This window comes from Bufo bufo, chromosome 1 (assembly GCF_905171765.1).
Source record: "Bufo bufo chromosome 1, aBufBuf1.1, whole genome shotgun sequence".
NCBI lineage: Eukaryota > Metazoa > Chordata > Amphibia > Anura > Bufonidae > Bufo > Bufo bufo.
Window position 1 is genome coordinate 811,953,127 of NC_053389.1, and position 18,087 is coordinate 811,971,213.

The 18,087-nt window shown below is 50.8% G+C and overlaps 2 protein-coding genes across 6 annotated transcripts; one reads left to right on the top strand and one right to left on the bottom strand.

Moving 5' to 3' along the window:
* The first annotated feature begins 649 nt into the window (after positions 1-649).
* On the top strand, positions 650-12,537 carry LOC120986577 (acetylcholine receptor subunit epsilon-like). Of its 2 annotated transcripts, none has more exons than XM_040415232.1 (12): positions 650-838; positions 2,664-2,800; positions 4,036-4,080; positions 4,527-4,636; positions 4,861-5,016; positions 6,454-6,554; positions 6,778-6,978; positions 8,105-8,219; positions 8,617-8,731; positions 8,950-9,208; positions 10,356-10,489; positions 12,325-12,537. In XM_040415232.1, the coding sequence occupies exons 1-12, from the start codon at positions 790-792 to the stop codon at positions 12,505-12,507; spliced, it is 1,605 nt and encodes a 534-aa protein (XP_040271166.1). In that variant the 5' UTR covers positions 650-789; the 3' UTR covers positions 12,508-12,537. The 2 variants fall into 2 exon arrangements, with proteins under 2 accessions (XP_040271166.1, XP_040271167.1); XM_040415233.1 differs by having other exon boundaries at positions 657-838; positions 8,950-9,157.
* Positions 12,538-12,545: 8 nt separating this feature from the next.
* On the bottom strand, positions 12,546-16,548 carry LOC120986578 (eukaryotic translation initiation factor 4E type 2-like). 4 transcript variants are annotated; one of them, XR_005775702.1, is made up of 7 exons: positions 16,393-16,548; positions 14,322-14,456; positions 14,134-14,238; positions 13,901-14,053; positions 13,646-13,782; positions 13,169-13,327; positions 12,546-12,916 (listed from the first exon to the last, which is right to left on the bottom strand). XR_005775702.1 is itself a non-coding variant. In XM_040415236.1 (7 exons), exons 1-6 carry the CDS (start codon positions 16,459-16,461, stop codon positions 13,288-13,290), a joined length of 639 nt encoding a protein of 212 aa, XP_040271170.1. In that variant the 5' UTR covers positions 16,462-16,548; the 3' UTR covers positions 12,546-12,751; positions 13,257-13,287. The 4 variants fall into 4 exon arrangements, 3 of the variants coding, with proteins under 3 accessions (XP_040271170.1, XP_040271169.1, XP_040271168.1); XM_040415236.1 differs by having other exon boundaries at positions 12,546-12,751; positions 13,257-13,327; XM_040415235.1 differs by having other exon boundaries at positions 12,546-13,172; positions 13,257-13,327.
* Between the last annotated feature and the right edge of the window lie 1,539 nt (positions 16,549-18,087).

The following is an 18,087-nucleotide window of genomic DNA, read 5'->3' on the forward strand; positions in this document are numbered from 1 at the left end:
CTTGAAAACTATGACAAAATGATGTATAACGATAGAAATGTCTGTCATTTAATTTAGAACCAGTAATTCTCCTTGACCCCTTAGATCGGTCTAGGTAACCTACTATGTTCTCCAAAATCAAAATCTCCACACTCATTATACATGCCTGGCAAAGCCAAAACAATCCACAAATTGGTGTCTATTAGCTAATATCTCCATCTTGAGAAGGTTCCTGTATACAATTCATGCATTACCTCCAGAGGTTTTGACTTGGACTTTCCTGTCTTGGAATATTTCTTGCCTTGTATCTCATGTCTTAGCCTCCATAGCCCAGACTGGAGAATGAGGATCTAAGATACTTAGATCACATCTCAGATACTTAGGCTGAATATGAAACTTCAGCCCCCATGGAAAAAGTGACCAGTGAGCGAGGGGCCCAGGAGGGTCAGACTCTGGTGACGTCCCAGAGGGGCCAAGAAATTAGAAGGTTGAGCCTAGCTGGAGGCCACACCTGACACCAAACTCTGGAGGAACCCTTACTAGATACCTTATCATGAACCAACTGGCTTGTGGACAAGAGGAGGTTAAATAAAGGGTCTCGTATTGGCACAGATAAGTGACAGCTGTACATGATCCTATAATATGGGGGGAGGCACTTGGCATAAAACGCAGCAGGGTATGAAGAGGTTATGGAAGACGATACTCTCCTCCTTTCGGAAATAACATATCCTGTCTTTAAATAACTCCATACGAGCCTTCTACTCAGCTCGTTGTATCGGACAGACCGCCCCAGGAGCTGACCCTCTAAACATGGGCTGCTGGAAGCTCTGCGTCTTGGTCCTGCTGCCCCTTCTGAGCTGTGAGTCTATGTGTGCAGTATATATATATATATATAATCTGTGGGTTCCTATAGATCAGGGAGGCCCAACCTGCGGCCCTCCAGCTGTTGCAAAACTACAACTTCCAGCATGCCCGGAAAGCCTACAGCTGAGCATGATGAGAGTTGTAGTTTTACAACAGCTGGAGGGCCGCAGGTTGAGCTTCCCTGCTATAGATAGACGTGTGTATGGCAGCGGGTAAATAGGGGCAATGACAACATCTCATTATAAGTTTGGGGGCAAATAATAATGGAAAGTGTGTCGTAAGGAAGAGTGCCCTCTCGGGGAGTATGTCCTGCCTCACATCCCCTCATCTGTGGTACATATCCTGCCTCACAGCACCTCATCTGTGGTATATATCCTGCCTCACAGCACCTCATCTGTGGTATATATCCTGCCTCACATCACCTCATCTGCGGTATATATCCTGCCTCACAGCACCTCATCTGTGGTATATATCCTGCCTCACAGCACCTCATCTGCGGTACATGTCCTGCCTCACATAACCTCATCTGTGGTATATATCCTGCCTCACATCACCTCATCTGTGGTATATATCCTGCCTCACATCACCTCATCTGTGGTACATGTCCTGCCTCACATCACCTCATCTGTGGTATATATCCTGCCTCACATCACCTCATCTGTGGTACATATCCTGCCTCACATCACCTCATCTGTGGTACATATCCTGCCTCACATCACCTCATCTGTGGTATATATCCTGCCTCACATCACCTCATCTGCGGTACATATCCTGCCTCACATCACCTCATCTGTGGTACATATCCTGCCTCACATCACCTCATCTGTGGTACATATCCTGCCTCACATCACCTCATCTGTGGTATATATCCTGCCTCACATCACCTCATCTGTGGTATATATCCTGCCTCACATCACCTCATCTGTGGTACATATCCTGCCTCACATCACCTCATCTGTGGTACATATCCTGCCTCACATCACCTCATCTGTGGTATATATCCTGCCTCACATCACCTCATCTGCGGTACATATCCTGCCTCACATCACCTCATCTGTGGTACATATCCTGCCTCACATCACCTCATCTGTGGTATATATCCTGCCTCACATCACCTCATCTGTGGTACATATCCTGCCTCACATCACCTCATCTGTGGTACATATCCTGCCTCACATCACCTCATCTGTGGTATATATCCTGCCTCACATCACCTCATCTGTGGTACAGATCCTGCCTCACATCACCTCGTCTGTGGTACATGTCCTGCCTCACATCACCTCATCTGTGGTATATATCCTGCCTCACATCACCTCATCTGTGGTATATATCCTGCCTCACATCACCTCATCTGTGGTATATATCCTGCCTCACATCACCTCATGTGGTACCTCATTTTAACCAACACCCTTTCTCACCATTAACCAGTGATGTCCAGCAGTCCTGTATACTGTATACATACCGTACATATCCCATATCCTCCACCCATTTACTAGGCTGCTAGGGTTGTGCGGTGGTGATAATATGAAGTACTAGTAAGCTGATTCCACAGCTTCAGACCCCATCCATATAGTGGTACTTTTCCTAAACACATCTGGTCAGGACCCACTTCCGCTTCGCTGGACCCCAGCACATGAACAAGCAGCACCCCAACACGAGGCTGTAGATATAGGGGTGCAGAGGTCGATATAAACACCCAAGTCTTGTGAATGGTACATGACAGGTGGGGGCCCAGGATGCACCTCTGCTGGCTACTTGCTCCATAATGTATGCACAGTGGACGGTGACATCTGATTGGTTGTCTCCTTCTTCTGGTTCAGGTGCATTGCCCAATGAGGAAGCCCAATTGATTAAAGAGTTATTCTCTAATTACGATGAAAAGACGCGACCTGTCAGATCCGTCAAAGACATCATCCAAGTCCAACTCAAGCTCACCCTGACCAATCTCATCTCCCTGGTAACAGTCCTCACAGTGGCACAGAGTATTTCTAGAGAGTGCTGATCTGGTGGGAGATCACATCCTGAAAGTTACACAGTGGAAGAAGCAGCTCCACCAGCAGCACAGAGTATTTCAGGAGAGGAGTGTGCTGATCTGGTGCGAGATCACAGTCTGAAGGTTACATAGTGGAAGGAGCAGCTTCCACAGCAGAACACAGTATTTCAGGAGAGGAGTGTGCTGATCTGATGGGAGATCACAGCCTGAAGGTTACATAGTGGAAGGAGCAGCTCCACCAGCAGCACAGAGTATTTCAGGAGAGGAGTCTGCTGATCTGGTGCGAGATCACAGCCTGAAAGTTACATAGTGGAAGAAGCAGCTCCACCAGCAGCACAGAGTATTTCAGGAGAGGAGTGTGCTGATCTGGTGCGAGATCACAGCCTGAAAGTTACATAGTGGAAGGAGCAGCTTCCTCAGCAGCACAGAGTATTTCAGGAGAGGAGTCTGCTGATCTGGTGGGAGATCACAGTCTGAAGGTTACATAGTGGAAGGAGCAGCTTCCTCAGCAGCACAGAGTATTTCAGGAGAGGAGTGTGCTGATCTGGTGGGAGGTCACAGCCTGAAAGTTACATAGTGGAAGGAGCAGCTTCCCAGCAGCACAGAGTATTTCAGGAAGAAGATTGTGATTATCTGGTGGGAGATCACAGTCTCAAGGTTACATAGTGGAAGGAGCAGCTTCCCCAGCAGCACAGAGTATTTCAGGAGATAAGTCTTCTGATCTGGTGGGAGATCACAGCCTGAAAGGTACATAGTGTAAGGAGCAGCTTCCTCAGCAGCACAGAGTATTTTAGGAGAGGAGTGTGCTGACCTGGTGGGAGATCACAGCCTGAAAGGTACATAGTGGAAGGAGCAGCTTCCCCAGCAGCACAGAGTATTTTAGGAGAGGAGTGTGCTGATCTGGTGGGAGGTCACAGCCTGAAAGTAACACAGTGGAAGGAGCAGCTTCCCCAGCAGCACAGAGTATTTCAGGAGAGGAGTGTGTTGATCTGGTGCGAGATCACAGCCTGAAGGTTACAAAGTGGAAGGAGCAGCTTCCTCAGCAGCACAGAGTATTTCAGGAGAGGAGTCTGCTGATCTGGTGGGAGATCACAGCTGAAGGAGCAAAAAAAAAAAATAATGCCAGCAGCACAGAGTATTTTAAGCATAAGATGTATTAACATTTGCTTTCTCTGTCATTATACTTCTTTTCTTGCTAGAATGAGAAGGAAGAGATGATGACGACCAATGTGTGGCTGCAGCTGGTAAGAGACCCGCTCGCTATATACTGTACATGGAGACATCAGGCCCCTCTGACTGTGTAATGATAGGATTCTGGATTCTCCAGCGTCTCATCATTATTATATCCAGGATTTCTTTATATTTTAAGGGTCGGAGCTTTGTTTTTCTGACACAGAGCTCCAAATTCCATGTATAGACTTAGAAATGGATGCTAAGACTATGCTGCCTGCAGCCGCCACTAGAGGGAGCTCAGTAACTTACTGCATACTGGGTTATAAGTGAGTGTGTATAGCTCCCCCTAGTGAAGACTGCAGGCAGCACAGTTTTATCGTACAGCCCAAGCTCTTACAGAGGATCTGGAACTTTGTGTCAGAAAACCAGAGCACTGACTACAATGCACAGAATTCTGGACCTAAAACGACTTGATGGTAACAGGCAGAGATTTGAGGTGGACTTTCCTCTCTGTCAGCTATGGGATGACTATCGCCTGACGTGGAACAGTTCAGAATATGGTGGCATCGAGGTGTTACGAATCCGACCTGACATGGTGTGGCTGCCTGAAATCGTAATGGAGAACAAGTGAGTGACCTGAGACTCTCCTCATTAGAAGTGCCAACATTCACGAACCTATGAAAGGTCAAGAAGAACTATCTTCTGCCTAACGCAAAAAGACAGAGTCAACCATAATGGATGGTGCTCATGTCTCAGGGGAGATGCCTCATGTGCTGGGGTAGATGACATATCTGGAGGTCTATGACCACCCTCCGTGGAGAGTAAGTCACTTGTGTTGTATTCTCTTCCAGCATTGATGGGCAGTTTGAAGTTGCGTACTACGCCAATGTTCTGGTCAGAAACGACGGGTTTATGTCCTGGCTGCCCCCAGCCATTTTCAGGAGCACGTGCAGCATTGAGGTCACCTACTTCCCCTTCGACTGGCAGAACTGCACCCTGGTGTTCAGGTGAGGACACAACTTCACTTGTGTGCCATCAAGTTGACTTTGACCCCTGGTGACTACACAAGGAGCATCATCTCCAGATGGTCCAAATCATCCAGCTTGCTGGATTTCAAAAACTGCACCAAAGCATCAACACAAGAACTGTGTATCAGGAGTTTTGTAAAAAGGGTGGAACAGCTGTACCCAAGGCTAGGATGACCATGCTCAATGCCAGGTGTCTGCTGCAGCGGTGTACCCACGATCATTTTTGGCAATAGATCTATTCTGAAATCTCTCTCCAGTAGGCATGTGATATCGCAATTCACCAACTGTCTCTACTTCTTACAGTCTAGTTTGCCACTCTCTACACAGGCATTCAAGTATCAAGATGGCTAGTCTGTTCCTCCTGACCTGGCCTTTATCACAGGTCCTTTGAACACTTGCAAGTTCGAGAGTTAAGGATACGGTTGTTAGCCCCTACTCAATGCTGCCCTCTGTTGTAGGTGACACTGCTCCAACCTCTAGCTAGGTTACTAGGGTGGAGAACCAATTAGTGTCACTCACCACCACTTGCTAGCTAACTACCATGCAGTGTGACTGCTCTGAAAACTTTCTAGTTTGAGTGCTAGGAATTGGTCGTCAGCCTCTGCCCTGGGTAACGCTGCTCCAACCTCTAGCTAGGCAACCAGAGTGGTGAACCAAGTAGTTAGTGTCACACACCCCCACCTGCTAGCTAACTACCATGCAGTGTGACTGGTCCTCACTATCCCAACAGTTGTATGCTCTGAAAACTTGCTAGTTTGAGTGCTAGGATTTGGTCGTCAGCCTCTGCCCTGGGTAACGCTGCTCCAACCTCTAGCTAGGCAACCAGAGTGGTGAACCAAGTAGTTAGTGTCACTCGCCCCCACCTGCTAGCTAACTACCATGCAGTGTGACTGGTCCTCACTATCCCAACAGTTGTATGCTCTGAAAACTTGCTAGTTTGAGTGCTAGGATTTGGTCGTCAGCCTCTGCCCTGGGTAACGCTGCTCCAACCTCTAGCTAGGCAACTAGAGTGGTGAACAAAGTAGTTAGTGTCACACACCCCCACCTGCTAGCTAACTACCATATAGTGTGACTGGTCCTCACTATCCCAGCGGCTGCACTCTCTGACCATGAGGTCCTCCTAGGAACCTCTATTTATGAGCTCTAGGAATATTCTACACAGTGTGGAACGTCTTAGGCGTAACCCCTACGCTGACCTTTGACTCAGCCCAGCATCATAGCCTGCATGGCAATTAACCCCTGTTAGGCACACACCAACCATCCACAATGTGTTCTTTAAACACAGTGCAGTGAATATCAATCACGGTGTAAAGGTCCAACAAGCTTATGTAGATGTGATGGTCAGGGTTTCACATATTTTTAGGCATGTTACCGACGTATATCTAAAGGAGTTCTGAATACTCTGTCTCACTTTAGGTCTCAAACCTACAACGCCAAAGAGGTGGACCTGCAGCTGGCGGATGGCGACAGCGGGGAACCACTGGAGCGGGTCGATATAGATCCTGAGGCCTTCACAGGTACAGTTAGGTACAGCAGAGCCAGACTGGCCAAAGACACCGGGGGTCTTATCTGGTCTGACGTTGGTCAGGGTTTCTTAGCGGAGTGCTAGTCAATGGGGATGGGGCATCAGAAGTGTTGACTGCTGGGTAAATCATTTTTGGCTAAACCTGTAAAGTTCTTGAGGCATCTCATCTCTGTCCACAATGACTCCACGCTGTACCATGTTCTCCTCGATTCCAGAAAACGGGGAATGGGCAATCAAACATTGTCCAGCCTGGAAGTATGTAAACCCCAGCTACACAGAAGACGACCTCCAGTACCAGCAGATCATCTTTGGTCTGATCATCCAGAGGAAGCCTCTTTTTTACGTCGTCAACATCATTGTGCCATGTGTCCTCATCTCCTCCCTCGTGGTGCTCGTCTACTTTCTGCCGGCCAAAGGTGAGGAACCCACCAGCGATGGTCAGTGGTCACCTTAATTTACTTTGTAGCCTGGGTCCGAGGGAAAGGGGTTATCCACTATAGACGGTTACAGCTCTGTCTGTGACCACAGTATAAGACCTAATGCTGCATATGATGTAACAGCAGAATGCAGCTGTGAGTGTGACTGCAGCACTAGATATGATGTAACAGCAGAATGATGAATGCAGCTCTGGGTGTAACTGCAGCATTAGATACGATGTAACAGCAGAATGATGAATGCAGCTCTGGGTGTAACTGCAGCATTAGATATGATCTAACAGCAGAATGATGAATTCAGCTCTGGGTGTGACTGCAGCATTAGATATGATGTAACAGCAGAAAGCAGATCTGGGTGTAACGCCAGCATTAGATATGATCTAACAGCAGAATGATGAATGCAGCTTTGGATGTGACTGAAGTATTAGACTCGCATTAATAACAGAATGGTGAAAGCAACTTTGGAAGTAACTGGAGAATAGTGAATGCTGCTCTGGATGAGACTGCAGCGTTGGATAAGATGTAACAGCAGACTGGCGAACAAGTCGATACAACTGCTGAATTAGGAATGCAGCTCTAGATGTAAATGGAGTGTTAGACATGAGTTAATAGGGTGGTGAAGGCAGCTTTAGAGATCACTGGACCATATGATATAATGTAATAAGAGCATGGCTGAATACAGCTCTGGATGCAACTAGAGTGCTAGATATTACAGCAAAATGGTGCAGCTCTGGATGTGTCTAAAGTACGACAATATAAAAACAGAATAGTGAATGCAGCTTTTGATGTGACTAAAGCACAAGACAATGTAACACCAGAATAATGAACGTAGCTCTTGATGTGACTGGAGTATATCACATAATAAAGGACGAGTGCTGATGATTGTAGGTTTGGATGTGACTGGAGTACAAGACAATGTAACGAATTTTGAAAGAAGTTCTGGAGGTGCAGAATAGTGAATGCAGCACCGGATGTGTTCTATCCCAGCATAGACTGGTTCTTGCCACTACCGGGATGCGGACTGTTCTACTGGTGACCAATCACAGAGTCATCACCCCACGACATCCTGGACGAGCCCTTTAATTCCTCTTTGCCTGTCGTTCTCCAGCTGGAGGTCAGAAGTGCACACTGTCCATCAACGTCCTCCTGGCCCAGACCGTCTTTCTGTTCCTCATCGCTCAGAAGGTCCCGGAAACTTCCCTGAGTGTCCCACTGATCGGAAAGTAAGTGAGCCCACACTTCATCCAGCTATAGCACGCTCTAGTCACATCCAGAGCTGCATTGACAACTCTACTGACTTCTACCTCACCCCCAGGCTGCAGGAGATCACAACTCGCTTCTACCCCCTGCAGGCCCAGCATCTTCCATGACTACACATCCCCCACACTGCAGCATTGTATGTGAGCAGAGTAGAAAGTGGATCTTGGAGCATCATTTTTTTTTCTAATGTTTAAATCACGTGTTATACTCCAATCACATCCAAAGCCGCATACACAATTCTGTTAGTTGCTACTTGGAATCAGTCAGCACTTTGCTGACAGGCACGCCCCTAGCCCGTCAGTGATTTGCACAGCGCCCTCTCCTGGTGATGAGGGGAATGACATCTGGCTTTCCTTGCAGGTACTTGATCTTTGTGATGACTGTGTCCACCATCATCGTCCTCAGCTGCGTCATTGTCCTCAACGTATCGCTACGGACGCCGAGCACCCACAACCTGACCGTGGCCATGAAACACGTAAGTCTTAAAGGAGCAGTACGCCTATAGTCAGAAGCTCCTAACATTGCGTGGAGCATAGTTCTATAGTGCCACCTAGTGGTAGAAATATTTAATACAGCAGATTACTTACAATGGAGCGGAGCTGCAGTACCGCACACAGTCAGGTGTGGCGCTGTTTCAGAATGGAAGCCGCCATGTTTTCCCTGTACGACTAACCTTGTGCTGCTCTCTTGCAGAGGCTCCTGGAGGTGTTACCTCGCTACCTGCAGATGAAGATCGAGCCCTGCGAGGGAGAGGAGGAGACCCCGCGGGAGAGGAGGAAGAGCTCCCTGGGCATAATGCTGAAGGCTGAGGAGTATGTCCTGAGGAAGCCGCGGAGCGAGCTGATGTTTGAGCGGCAGAGGGAGCGGCACGGGATGAGCCGGGACGACCGGGGCCACAGAGGTGAAGAGAAGGGATCCAAAGCCAGGAGGGGGCAGTGGAGGTGGCAGATAGGTAAGGAGAGGGGGGCAGGAAGCTGCAGGAGGCCTATGCCACAGCTCCAGTCACATCCAGGGCTGCATTCACCGAGCGTCTGCTGGGTGGTAGGGCAGGGACTTCTACAACGTCTGGAGTCAACAGTCAGCATGGACGAAGCAGAGGCGACGTAAGGGCTAGCAAATGAAAAGAAAAAGTACATTTTGAAGGCAGCTCTGGATGTAACTAGAGCAGAAGCCATAATAATGAATGGTAAATGCAGCTCTGGATGTGACGAGAGACTAAGTCCTAATGTAGCAGCAGAATGGTGAGTGCAACTGGAGCAGAAGACGTAGTGGGACAGGATTGATGACTGCAGCTCTGGATGTGACTGAAGTTTTGGGCAGTTTTATAAAGAATGAATGGTGAGTGCAGTGTAAACGCTCAATGGCCGCTCCATCAACTTGGGGGACTTGAGACCCCTGGCTTTCCGATACTTTACTTTTATCCTGGGCTGGGGTGTAGACATGATGTAGGAAGAATGTGGAGAATGCAGCTCTGGATGTGACTGGAGTACAAGACATAATGTAGCGGGAAGGTGGAGAATGCAGCTCTGGAAGTGACTGGAGTACAAGACATAATGTAGCAGAAGTGTGGAGAATGCAGCTCTGGATGTGACTGGAGTACAAGACATAATGTAGCGGGAGTGTGGAGAATGCAGCTCTGGATGTGACTGGAGTACAAGACATAATGTAGCAGAAGTGTGGAGAATGCAGCTCTGGATGTGACTGGAGTACAAGACATAATGTAGCAGGAGTGTGGAGAATGCAGCTCTGGATGTGACAACAGAATAAACAACAGCACAATGTGGAATGCAACTGGAGCATTAGACAATGTAAGAGTGCAATACTGAATGCAGCTCTGGATGTGACTGGAGTACAAGACATAATGTAGCAGGAGTGTGGAGAATGCAGCTCTGGATGTGACTGGAGTACAAGACATAATGTAGCAGGAGTGTGGAGAATGCAGCTCTGGATGTGACTGGAGTACATAGCTGGCCCAGTATTAGACACTGATGCTCAGCGCTGGCGCAGGAGGAGGTCCCGGAGACAAGTAATTACTGAGGCAGACGGTGGGGGCGTGGCCTAACACTCCAGCGCCGTTTACACATCTCCCTGTGTTACAGTGGGCGGCTTTGATGTTGGCGTAACCACCCCGCTGTTCAAGAACCTGGCGCACTGCGCCCCCGAGATAAAGGAGTGTGTGGAGGCGTGCAACTTCATCGCCACAAGCACCAGAGACCAGAACAAGAGCGGAGCGGTGAGTGTGACAGAGCCATACCAGCGGGGAACCACTTTACATCAGGAGGGCGACACTGTACGTCCTGTACCCATCACACAGGTACAAGAAAAAGTATGTGAACCCTTTGGAATGATATGGATTTCTGCACAAATTGGTCATAAAATGTGATCTGATCTTCATCTAAGTGACAACAATAGACAATCACAGTCTGCTTAAACTAATAACACACAAAGAATTAAATGTTACCATGTTTTTATTGAACACACCATGTAAACATTCACAGTGCAGGTGGAAAAAGTATGTGAACCCCTAGACTAATGACATCTCCAAGAGCTAATTGGAGTGATGTTTTAGCCAACTGGAGTCCAATCAATGAGATGAGATTGGAGGTGTTGGTTACAGCTGCCCTATAAAAAACACACACCAGTTCTGGGTTTGCTTTTCACAAGAAGCATTGCCTGATGTGAATGATGCCTCGCACAAAAGAGCTCTCAGAAGACATACGATTAAGAATTGTTGACTTGCATAAAGCTGGAAAGGGTTATAAATGTATCTCCAAAAGCCTTGCTGTTCATCAGTCCACGGTAAGACAAATAGTCTATAAATGGAGAAAGTTCGGCACTGCTGCTACTCTCCCTAGGAGTGGCCGTCCTGTAAAGATGACTGCAAGAGCACAGCGCAGACTGCTCAATGAGGTGAAGAAGAATCCTAGAGTGTCAGCTAAAGACTTACTAAAGTCTCTGGCATATGCTAGCATCCCTGTTAGTGAATCTACGATACGTAAAACACTAAACAAGAATGGATTTCATGGGAGGATACCACAGAGGAAGCCACTGCTGTCCAAAAAAAACATTGCTGCACGTTTACAGTTTGCACAAGAGCACCTGGATGTTCCACAGGAGTACTGGCAAAAATTTCTGTGGACAGATGAAACCAAAGTTGAGTTGTTTGGAAGAAACACACAACACTATGTGTGGAGAAAAAGAGGCACAGCACACCAACATCAAAACCTCATCCCAACTGTGAAGTATGGTGGTGGGAGCATCATGGTTTGGGGCTGCTTTGCTGCGTCATGGCCTGGACGGATTGCTATCATCGAAGGAAAAATGAATTCCCAAGTTTATCAAGACATTTTGCAGGAGAACTTAAGGCCATCTGTCCACGAGCCGAAGCTCAACAGAAGATGGGTGTTGCAACAGGACAACGATCCAAAGCAAAGAAGTAAATCAACAACACAATGGCTTAAACAGAAGAAAATACGCCTTCTGGAGTGGCCCAGTCAGAGTCCTGACCTCAACCCGATTGAGATGCTGTGGCATGACCTCAAGAAAGCGATTCACACCAGACATCCCAAGAATATTGCTGAACTGAAACAGTTCTGTAAAGAGGAATGGTCAAGAATTACTCCTGACCGTTGTGCACGTCTGATCTGCAACTACAGGAAACGTTTGGTTGAAGTTATTGCTGCCAAAGGAGGTTCAACCAGGTATTAAATCCAAGGGTTCACATACTTTCTCCACCTGCACTGTGAATGTTTACATGGTGTGTTCAATAAAAACACGGTAACATTTAACTCTTTGTGTGTTATTAGTTTAAGCAGACTGTGATTGTCTATTGTTGTGACTTAGATGAAGATCAGATCACATTTTATGACCAATTTGTGCAGAAGTCCGTATCATTCCAAAGGGTTCACATACTTTTTTTGCAACTGTATAAAGGCCAGGCCTAAACAATCCAGCTCGGAGTGCAGCTCTGGAGCACTAGAAGAACACCCTGCCAACCAGCTGAACCCTATAGATCACACCCCTCGGCTCTATAAACTCACGGCTCTTGTCCCTCTCTTCCCCCTTCAGGAGATGGAGAACTGGGTGATGATCGGGAAGGTGCTGGACGTCCTGTGCTTCTGGGGGGCGCTCCCCCTCTTTGTGGTGGGGACCCTGGCCATCTTTTTCATGGGACATTTCAACAGTGCTCCGGAGCATCCCTTCCTGAGTGGAGATCACGTCTTCCCCCCGTGCTCCACCACCGCAGGCTGACGTCGGTTCCATCCCTGGTCCACTAATAAACCAGAAACTGGCAGAAAATACTTTATTGTCCTAATTCGTATTGATTACATAAAAAATAGTGAAGAAGAACGGGACGGTCAGGAGGACTGCAGCGCGGCGTCCCGAGAGCCGTGTCCAGGCCCTACCTCCCTCAGGACGCTCCACAGAGATGGGGCGGGACGGTCAGGAGGACTGCAGCGCGGCGTCGTGAGAGCCGTGTCCAGGCCCTACCTCCCTCAGGACGCTCCGCAGAGATGGGGCGGGACGGTCAGGAGGACTGCAGCGCGGCGTCCCGAGAGCCGTGTCCAGCCCTACCTCCCTCAGGACGCTCCGCAGAGATAGGGCGGGACGGTCAGGAGGACTGCAGCGCGGCGTCCCGAGAGCCGTGTCCAAGCCCTACCTCCCTCAGGACGCTCCACAGAGATGGGGCGGGACGGTCAGGAAGACTGCAGCGCGGCGTCCCGAGAGCCGTGTCCAGCCCTACCTCCCTCAGGACGCTCTGCAGAGATGGGGCGGGACGGTCAGGAGGACTGCAGCGCAGCGCCCCGAGAGCCGTGTCCAGCCCTACCTCCCTCAGGACGCTCTGCAGAGATGGGGCGGGACGGTCAGGAGGACTGCAGCGCAGCGCCCCGAGAGCCGTGTCCAGCCCTACCTCCCTCAGGACGCTCCGCAGAGATGGGGCGGGACGGTCAGGAGGACTGCAGCGCGGCGTCCCGAGAGCCGTGTCCAGCCCTACTTCCCTCAGGACGCTCCGCAGAGATGGGGCGGTCGCTAGAGCGTGAGCTTTGTGTTCCTGAAGCTTGAGTTGTCTCTGCAGGGGAACATGAGGGGGTCACATATTATTGTATGGGGGAGACATATAGACGTCCAGGAAACTGGGGTGTGGGGCCCTCAAATCAGGGTGACCCTGCATACAGCGCCTCAGATCTCAGCTTCCTCCAGACCCACATAAGCGAGTGTGTACACACACTTCTGAGGGTTTGTAACAATGTATCAGCACAGAAACAGCAGCAGCACAACCATCAGCAGTGAGAGAAGGAGAAGAACTGAATGGAAACAAGAAAACATCTACCACGTGACAGCAAGCAGAGATCTTGTGAAGGGTGGGATGGGAGGAGGGGACACTCACTTGAGGCTGTCGTTGTGGGTCTTGTACTCCATGATGGTGTTGGGCGGGAGGTTGAGGACCCTCCTGAGGGTGTCCCGGATGCGGATGGTGCTGATTTGGTCGTTGGCCGTCTTGTTCCAGATGGAGAGGATGTCTTCCTGCAGGGGGCGGTACAGACACATGGGAGAGGAGGAGCCAGATGTGTCATGCCCCGCCCCATTCACTACCACATGGGCGGGGCATGACACAAGTGACTACACGTGAGCTGGAACCTACCTGAAAGCGTATGGACACGACCACCCCGCAGATCTCCTCTCCCACCATGAACTGCTCGCCCAGCATGGCCAGGATGATGTTCTCCCAGAACCTGGACGCCAGGCCCTTCCGCAGGCGGATGATCCACTTCCCGCCATTTCTATTGGCATCGTCCTGTGGGGGCAGTCCGTAAATGATTACAGTCAAGGAGACGCCGGATGTAGCAGAGGCGGAGGGCTACTAACGACACTCACCTCCCACATAGGTTTGATGCCTTCCTTGAAGAGATGGAAGTCGCTGTATCCTGAGAGGTCTCCGGGCCGTACTAAGTGGCTGTAGACTCGCCAGAACTGCTCCACCTAACATACAGCAGACAAGAGGTGAGAGGAGGAGGTACCGCCACGCCGAGCACTGGGGAAGGAGGGGGGGGGGGGATACTCACCGTCGCCACTGTGCCGAACTGCCGGATGTTCTGCTCATAGTTGTGAGTGCTGGCGGGCCGGGAGGGCGTTCTCCGGGAATACCAGAAGGTGTAGCGGTACTGCAGCGGGTGCTCCCCGGGGGGCGCCACCACCTCCTGCGGACACAAGGACCCTCAGTTCAAGTGGTCAGATTAGGGGATGTGATAGGCCAAAACTGTGGTGGTCTGGCGGAGAGCAGACCACGGGGCGAGAGATTCGGATTCCCATTCACTTGAACAAGTCCGTCCTGCAAAAAGATCCGAACATCGCAAAGCACTCCGTAGTGCTTCCGTTCCGTACCTCCGGATTTGCGGACCCATTCAAGTCAATGGGTCAGCAATCCGTGATGCGGAATGCCAACGGAACGGTGCCCGCATATGGGGGACCGCAATACGGCAACGGCACACCCATGGTCGTGTGAATGAGCCCATAAAAGGTCCGACACCCAGGAACCCCGCCGATCACAGCGCCGTACATCATATAGTGGCCGTGCTTGGTATTGCAGTTCAGCCCCATTCACTTCTATGGGGGCAGAGCTGCGCCTAGGTCATGTGACCGATGAACGTGAGGTCAGTGGCCTAGGAAAAGGTTGTGGTGCTCACAGGTGTGTCGGCGCTGGTCAGCGGGGGTCTCGGACCCCCACCGATCAGATACTGACCACCTATCCTGAGGATACGTCGTCAGTGTAAAAATCTGAGGAGAAAACCCCTTTAAAGAGTCACTCTACATCCACACAATAAGCAGCAAATTTGTAAATCCCCTCATTTAAAAAAAATCTGCCCGCGTCCAGAAAAAAGCGGCAAAGTCAGGGACGCAAATTTTCCAGAAGGCAGAAATGACGTGCACAGACCTGGGCCGGATTCAGTCCGGATTTTACGCGTCTGCTTCCTGATGGAAAACTCGCTCATGTGAAAGAGACCTAAGGGCGAGTCCATTGCGGGAATCGCGCTCCGTGTGTCAGCGTGAGCCTCCGCCCTGATTTATAAGGCCACGTTCACACTTGCCTTGTTAATTCCGGTATTGAGTCTTTAAAAATAAAATTGCGTAATGGCTGTGCTTTCTACAAACATCACTGTGAAGGAGCAGCTCTTTTTGGGTTTCCCTAAAGTCTCTTTCGGCCACATGATTCCCTTTTTCAGCTGCACGCACAGCTAGATGCATTTCTCTCACAAGCAGAGGTTGACTCCATTCTGTGGAATCTGCCAGCACTGTACTGCTGCCTGTGACGTCCTTTCCCGGATCCGTTTAATTCCGGTATTGAGATCCTCTGCCGGATCACACTTGACAGAGGATCTCGCTCGCACACGGAGCGCGATTCCCACGACGGACTCACTCGTGCAAAACAGTCCTAAGTGTGATCGCCGGAGCTGAAAAGTAAGGGAAAGGATGTCACAGCAGTACGGTGCTGGCAGATTCCACAGAAATGAGTCAACCTCTGCTTGTGAGAGAAATGCATCTAGCTGTGCAGCTGAAAAAGGGAATAATATGGCTGAAAGAGACTTTAGGGAAACCCAAAAAGAGCTGCTCCTTCACAGAGATGTTTGTAGAAAGCACAGCCATTATTTTTAGAAGACTCAGGTACGCTTTAAAGGGGTCGTCAGTACCAGTTGTTGTGAGCCAGTGCAGGAGGCAGACAGCTCCCCCCTTGTGCAGTGTCCATGTCTGTGTACTGCAGCTCAGCGCCCATTGGGGTGCTCCATACATGACGTGTGCCCTGTCTGCAGGACTCCCACAGCCATGACTGGATTGAACCGCGCATGCGCAACAGGAGCCTGGAGGTAGGTGCACGCTCTGAGGCGGCAGAACTCATGGATAGCATATAGCGAAGATCAGAAGACCCCTTTAAGGCAGCATTTGGATTGGGAACTACAACTCCCAGCAGACACAGGGAGCGCTAGGAGAAAAATAAAAAAATCATGTCTGGTTCCTATGGTAACAAGACCAAGTCTTGCTTGGCTTTGACAGAGCAGACGGCAGCCACTTCCGGCGCAGCCGGTGACGTCATCACACACCGGAAGTGGCCTGTACGTTTATCAGCCCCCGGGTTCTTACCTTGGATCTGGCGGCAGTTTTGTGCTCATCCTCCGGCATGGTGACATCATTGTTTCCTGAGACCCCCATGTGAGGCTCGGCGCACCTCCACCACTCGGTACTCGCTCAGTTTCCCAGATGTCTGCTCTCTGTGTGCGTTCTGCCGGCCGGAGAGGCGCGATGTCGTCACTACGTCAGCACGCCACGACGTGCGTAAAGGGGGCGTGGCGTTAGGCGTGCGCTGTGTGTGGGCGGGTCGCTGAGTGGCTGAAGCACGCCCCCTGCTGGTTACAGCTGGGACGACAAATACCAGCAAGCCTTGGCGCGTATGTATCTATGCCAGTGCGGGACTACAACGCTCAGCATACCTTCTTCTACGTCAAACATGCTTCCCCTTGGAATCAGCGGTGCCTAACTCAGCCCAATGTCTGTGTGTTTCAGAGACTGAACTTTTGGGGGAGATTTAGCAAACTGGTGTAAAGGAGAACTGACTTAGTCGCCCATAGCAACCAATCAGATTCCACCTTTCATCTTGCAAAGGAGCTGTGAATAATGAAAGGTGGAATCTGATTGGCTGCTATGGACAACTAATTCAGCTCTCCTTTACACCAGTTTGCTAAATCTCCCCCTGGTGTTCTGTCCACCTAGTGACCTGCCTAACCCTGATCTCTCCCTCTCAGTGAGCGGCACATCACTCCTAGGGGGCACGCCCGCTGTCTAGGGGGCACGCCCGCTGTCTCGGTGCTATGTACCCGGTGCCAGTCACTACAACAGAGCCCCCGCCCTGTGCCAGTCACTACTCCGATGCCTCCACCCTGTGCCGGTCACTACAACAGAGCCTCCGCCCTGTGCCGGTCACTACTACAGAGCCTCCGCCCTGTGCCAGTCACTACTCCGATGCCTCCGCCCTGTGCCGGTCACTACAACAGAGCCTCCGCCCTGTGCCAGTCACTACTACAGAGCCTCCGCCCTGTGCAAGTCACTACTCCGATGCCTCCGCCCTGTGCCGGTCACTACTTCAGAGCCACTACCCTGTGCCGGTCACTACTCCGATGCCTCCGCCCTGTGCCGGTCACTACTCCGATGCCTCCGCCCTGTGCCGGTCACTACTACAAAGCCTCCGCACTGTGCCGGTCACTACTCCAGAGCCTCCGCCCTGTGCCAGTCACTACTCCAGAGCCTCCGCACTGTGCCGGTCACTACTCCAGAGCCTCCGCCCTGTGCCGGTCACTACTACAGAGCCTCCGCCCTGTGCCGGTCACTACTCCAGAGCCTCCGCCCTGTGCCGGTCACTACTCCAGAGCCTCCGCCCTGTGCCGGTCACTACTCCGATGCCTCCGCCCTGTGCCGGTCACTACTCCAGAGCCTCCGCCCTGTGCCGGTCACTACTCCAGAGCCTCCGCCCTGTGCCGGTCACTACTCCAGAGCCTCCGCCCTGTGCCGGTCACTACTCCGATGCCTCCGCCCTGTGCCGGTCACTACTCCAGAGCCTCCGCCCTGTGCCGGTCACTACTCCGATGCCTCCGCCCTGTGCCGGTCACTACTCCGATGCCTCCGCCCTGTGCCGGTCACTACTCCAGAGCCTCCGCCCTGTGCCGGTCACTACTCCAGAGCCTCCGCCCTGTGCCGGTCACTACTACAGAGCCTCCGCCCTGTGCCGGTCACTACTACAGAGCCTCCGCACTGTGCCGGTCACTATTCCAGAGCCTCCGCCCT

Excerpts from the sequence above, each read along its gene's own strand:
- LOC120986577 (XM_040415232.1), top strand. The coding sequence starts at position 790 with ATGGGCTGCTGGAAGCTCTGCGTCTTGGTCCTGCTGCCCCTTCTGAGC. Across the intron at positions 4,637-4,860 it reads GAAATCGTAATGGAGAACAA|CATTGATGGGCAGTTTGAAG; the intron begins GTGAGTGACCTG and ends ATTCTCTTCCAG. Across the intron at positions 6,979-8,104 it reads CTACTTTCTGCCGGCCAAAG|CTGGAGGTCAGAAGTGCACA; the intron begins GTGAGGAACCCA and ends GTCGTTCTCCAG.
- LOC120986578 (XM_040415236.1), bottom strand. The coding sequence starts at position 16,461 with ATGGGGGTCTCAGGAAACAATGATGTCACCATGCCGGAGGATGAGCAC. Across the intron at positions 14,457-16,392 it reads AAACTGCCGCCAGATCCAAG|GAGGTGGTGGCGCCCCCCGG; the intron begins GTAAGAACCCGG and ends TTGTGTCCGCAG. Across the intron at positions 13,328-13,645 it reads ACCCACAACGACAGCCTCAA|AGACAACTCAAGCTTCAGGA; the intron begins GTGAGTGTCCCC and ends GTTCCCCTGCAG.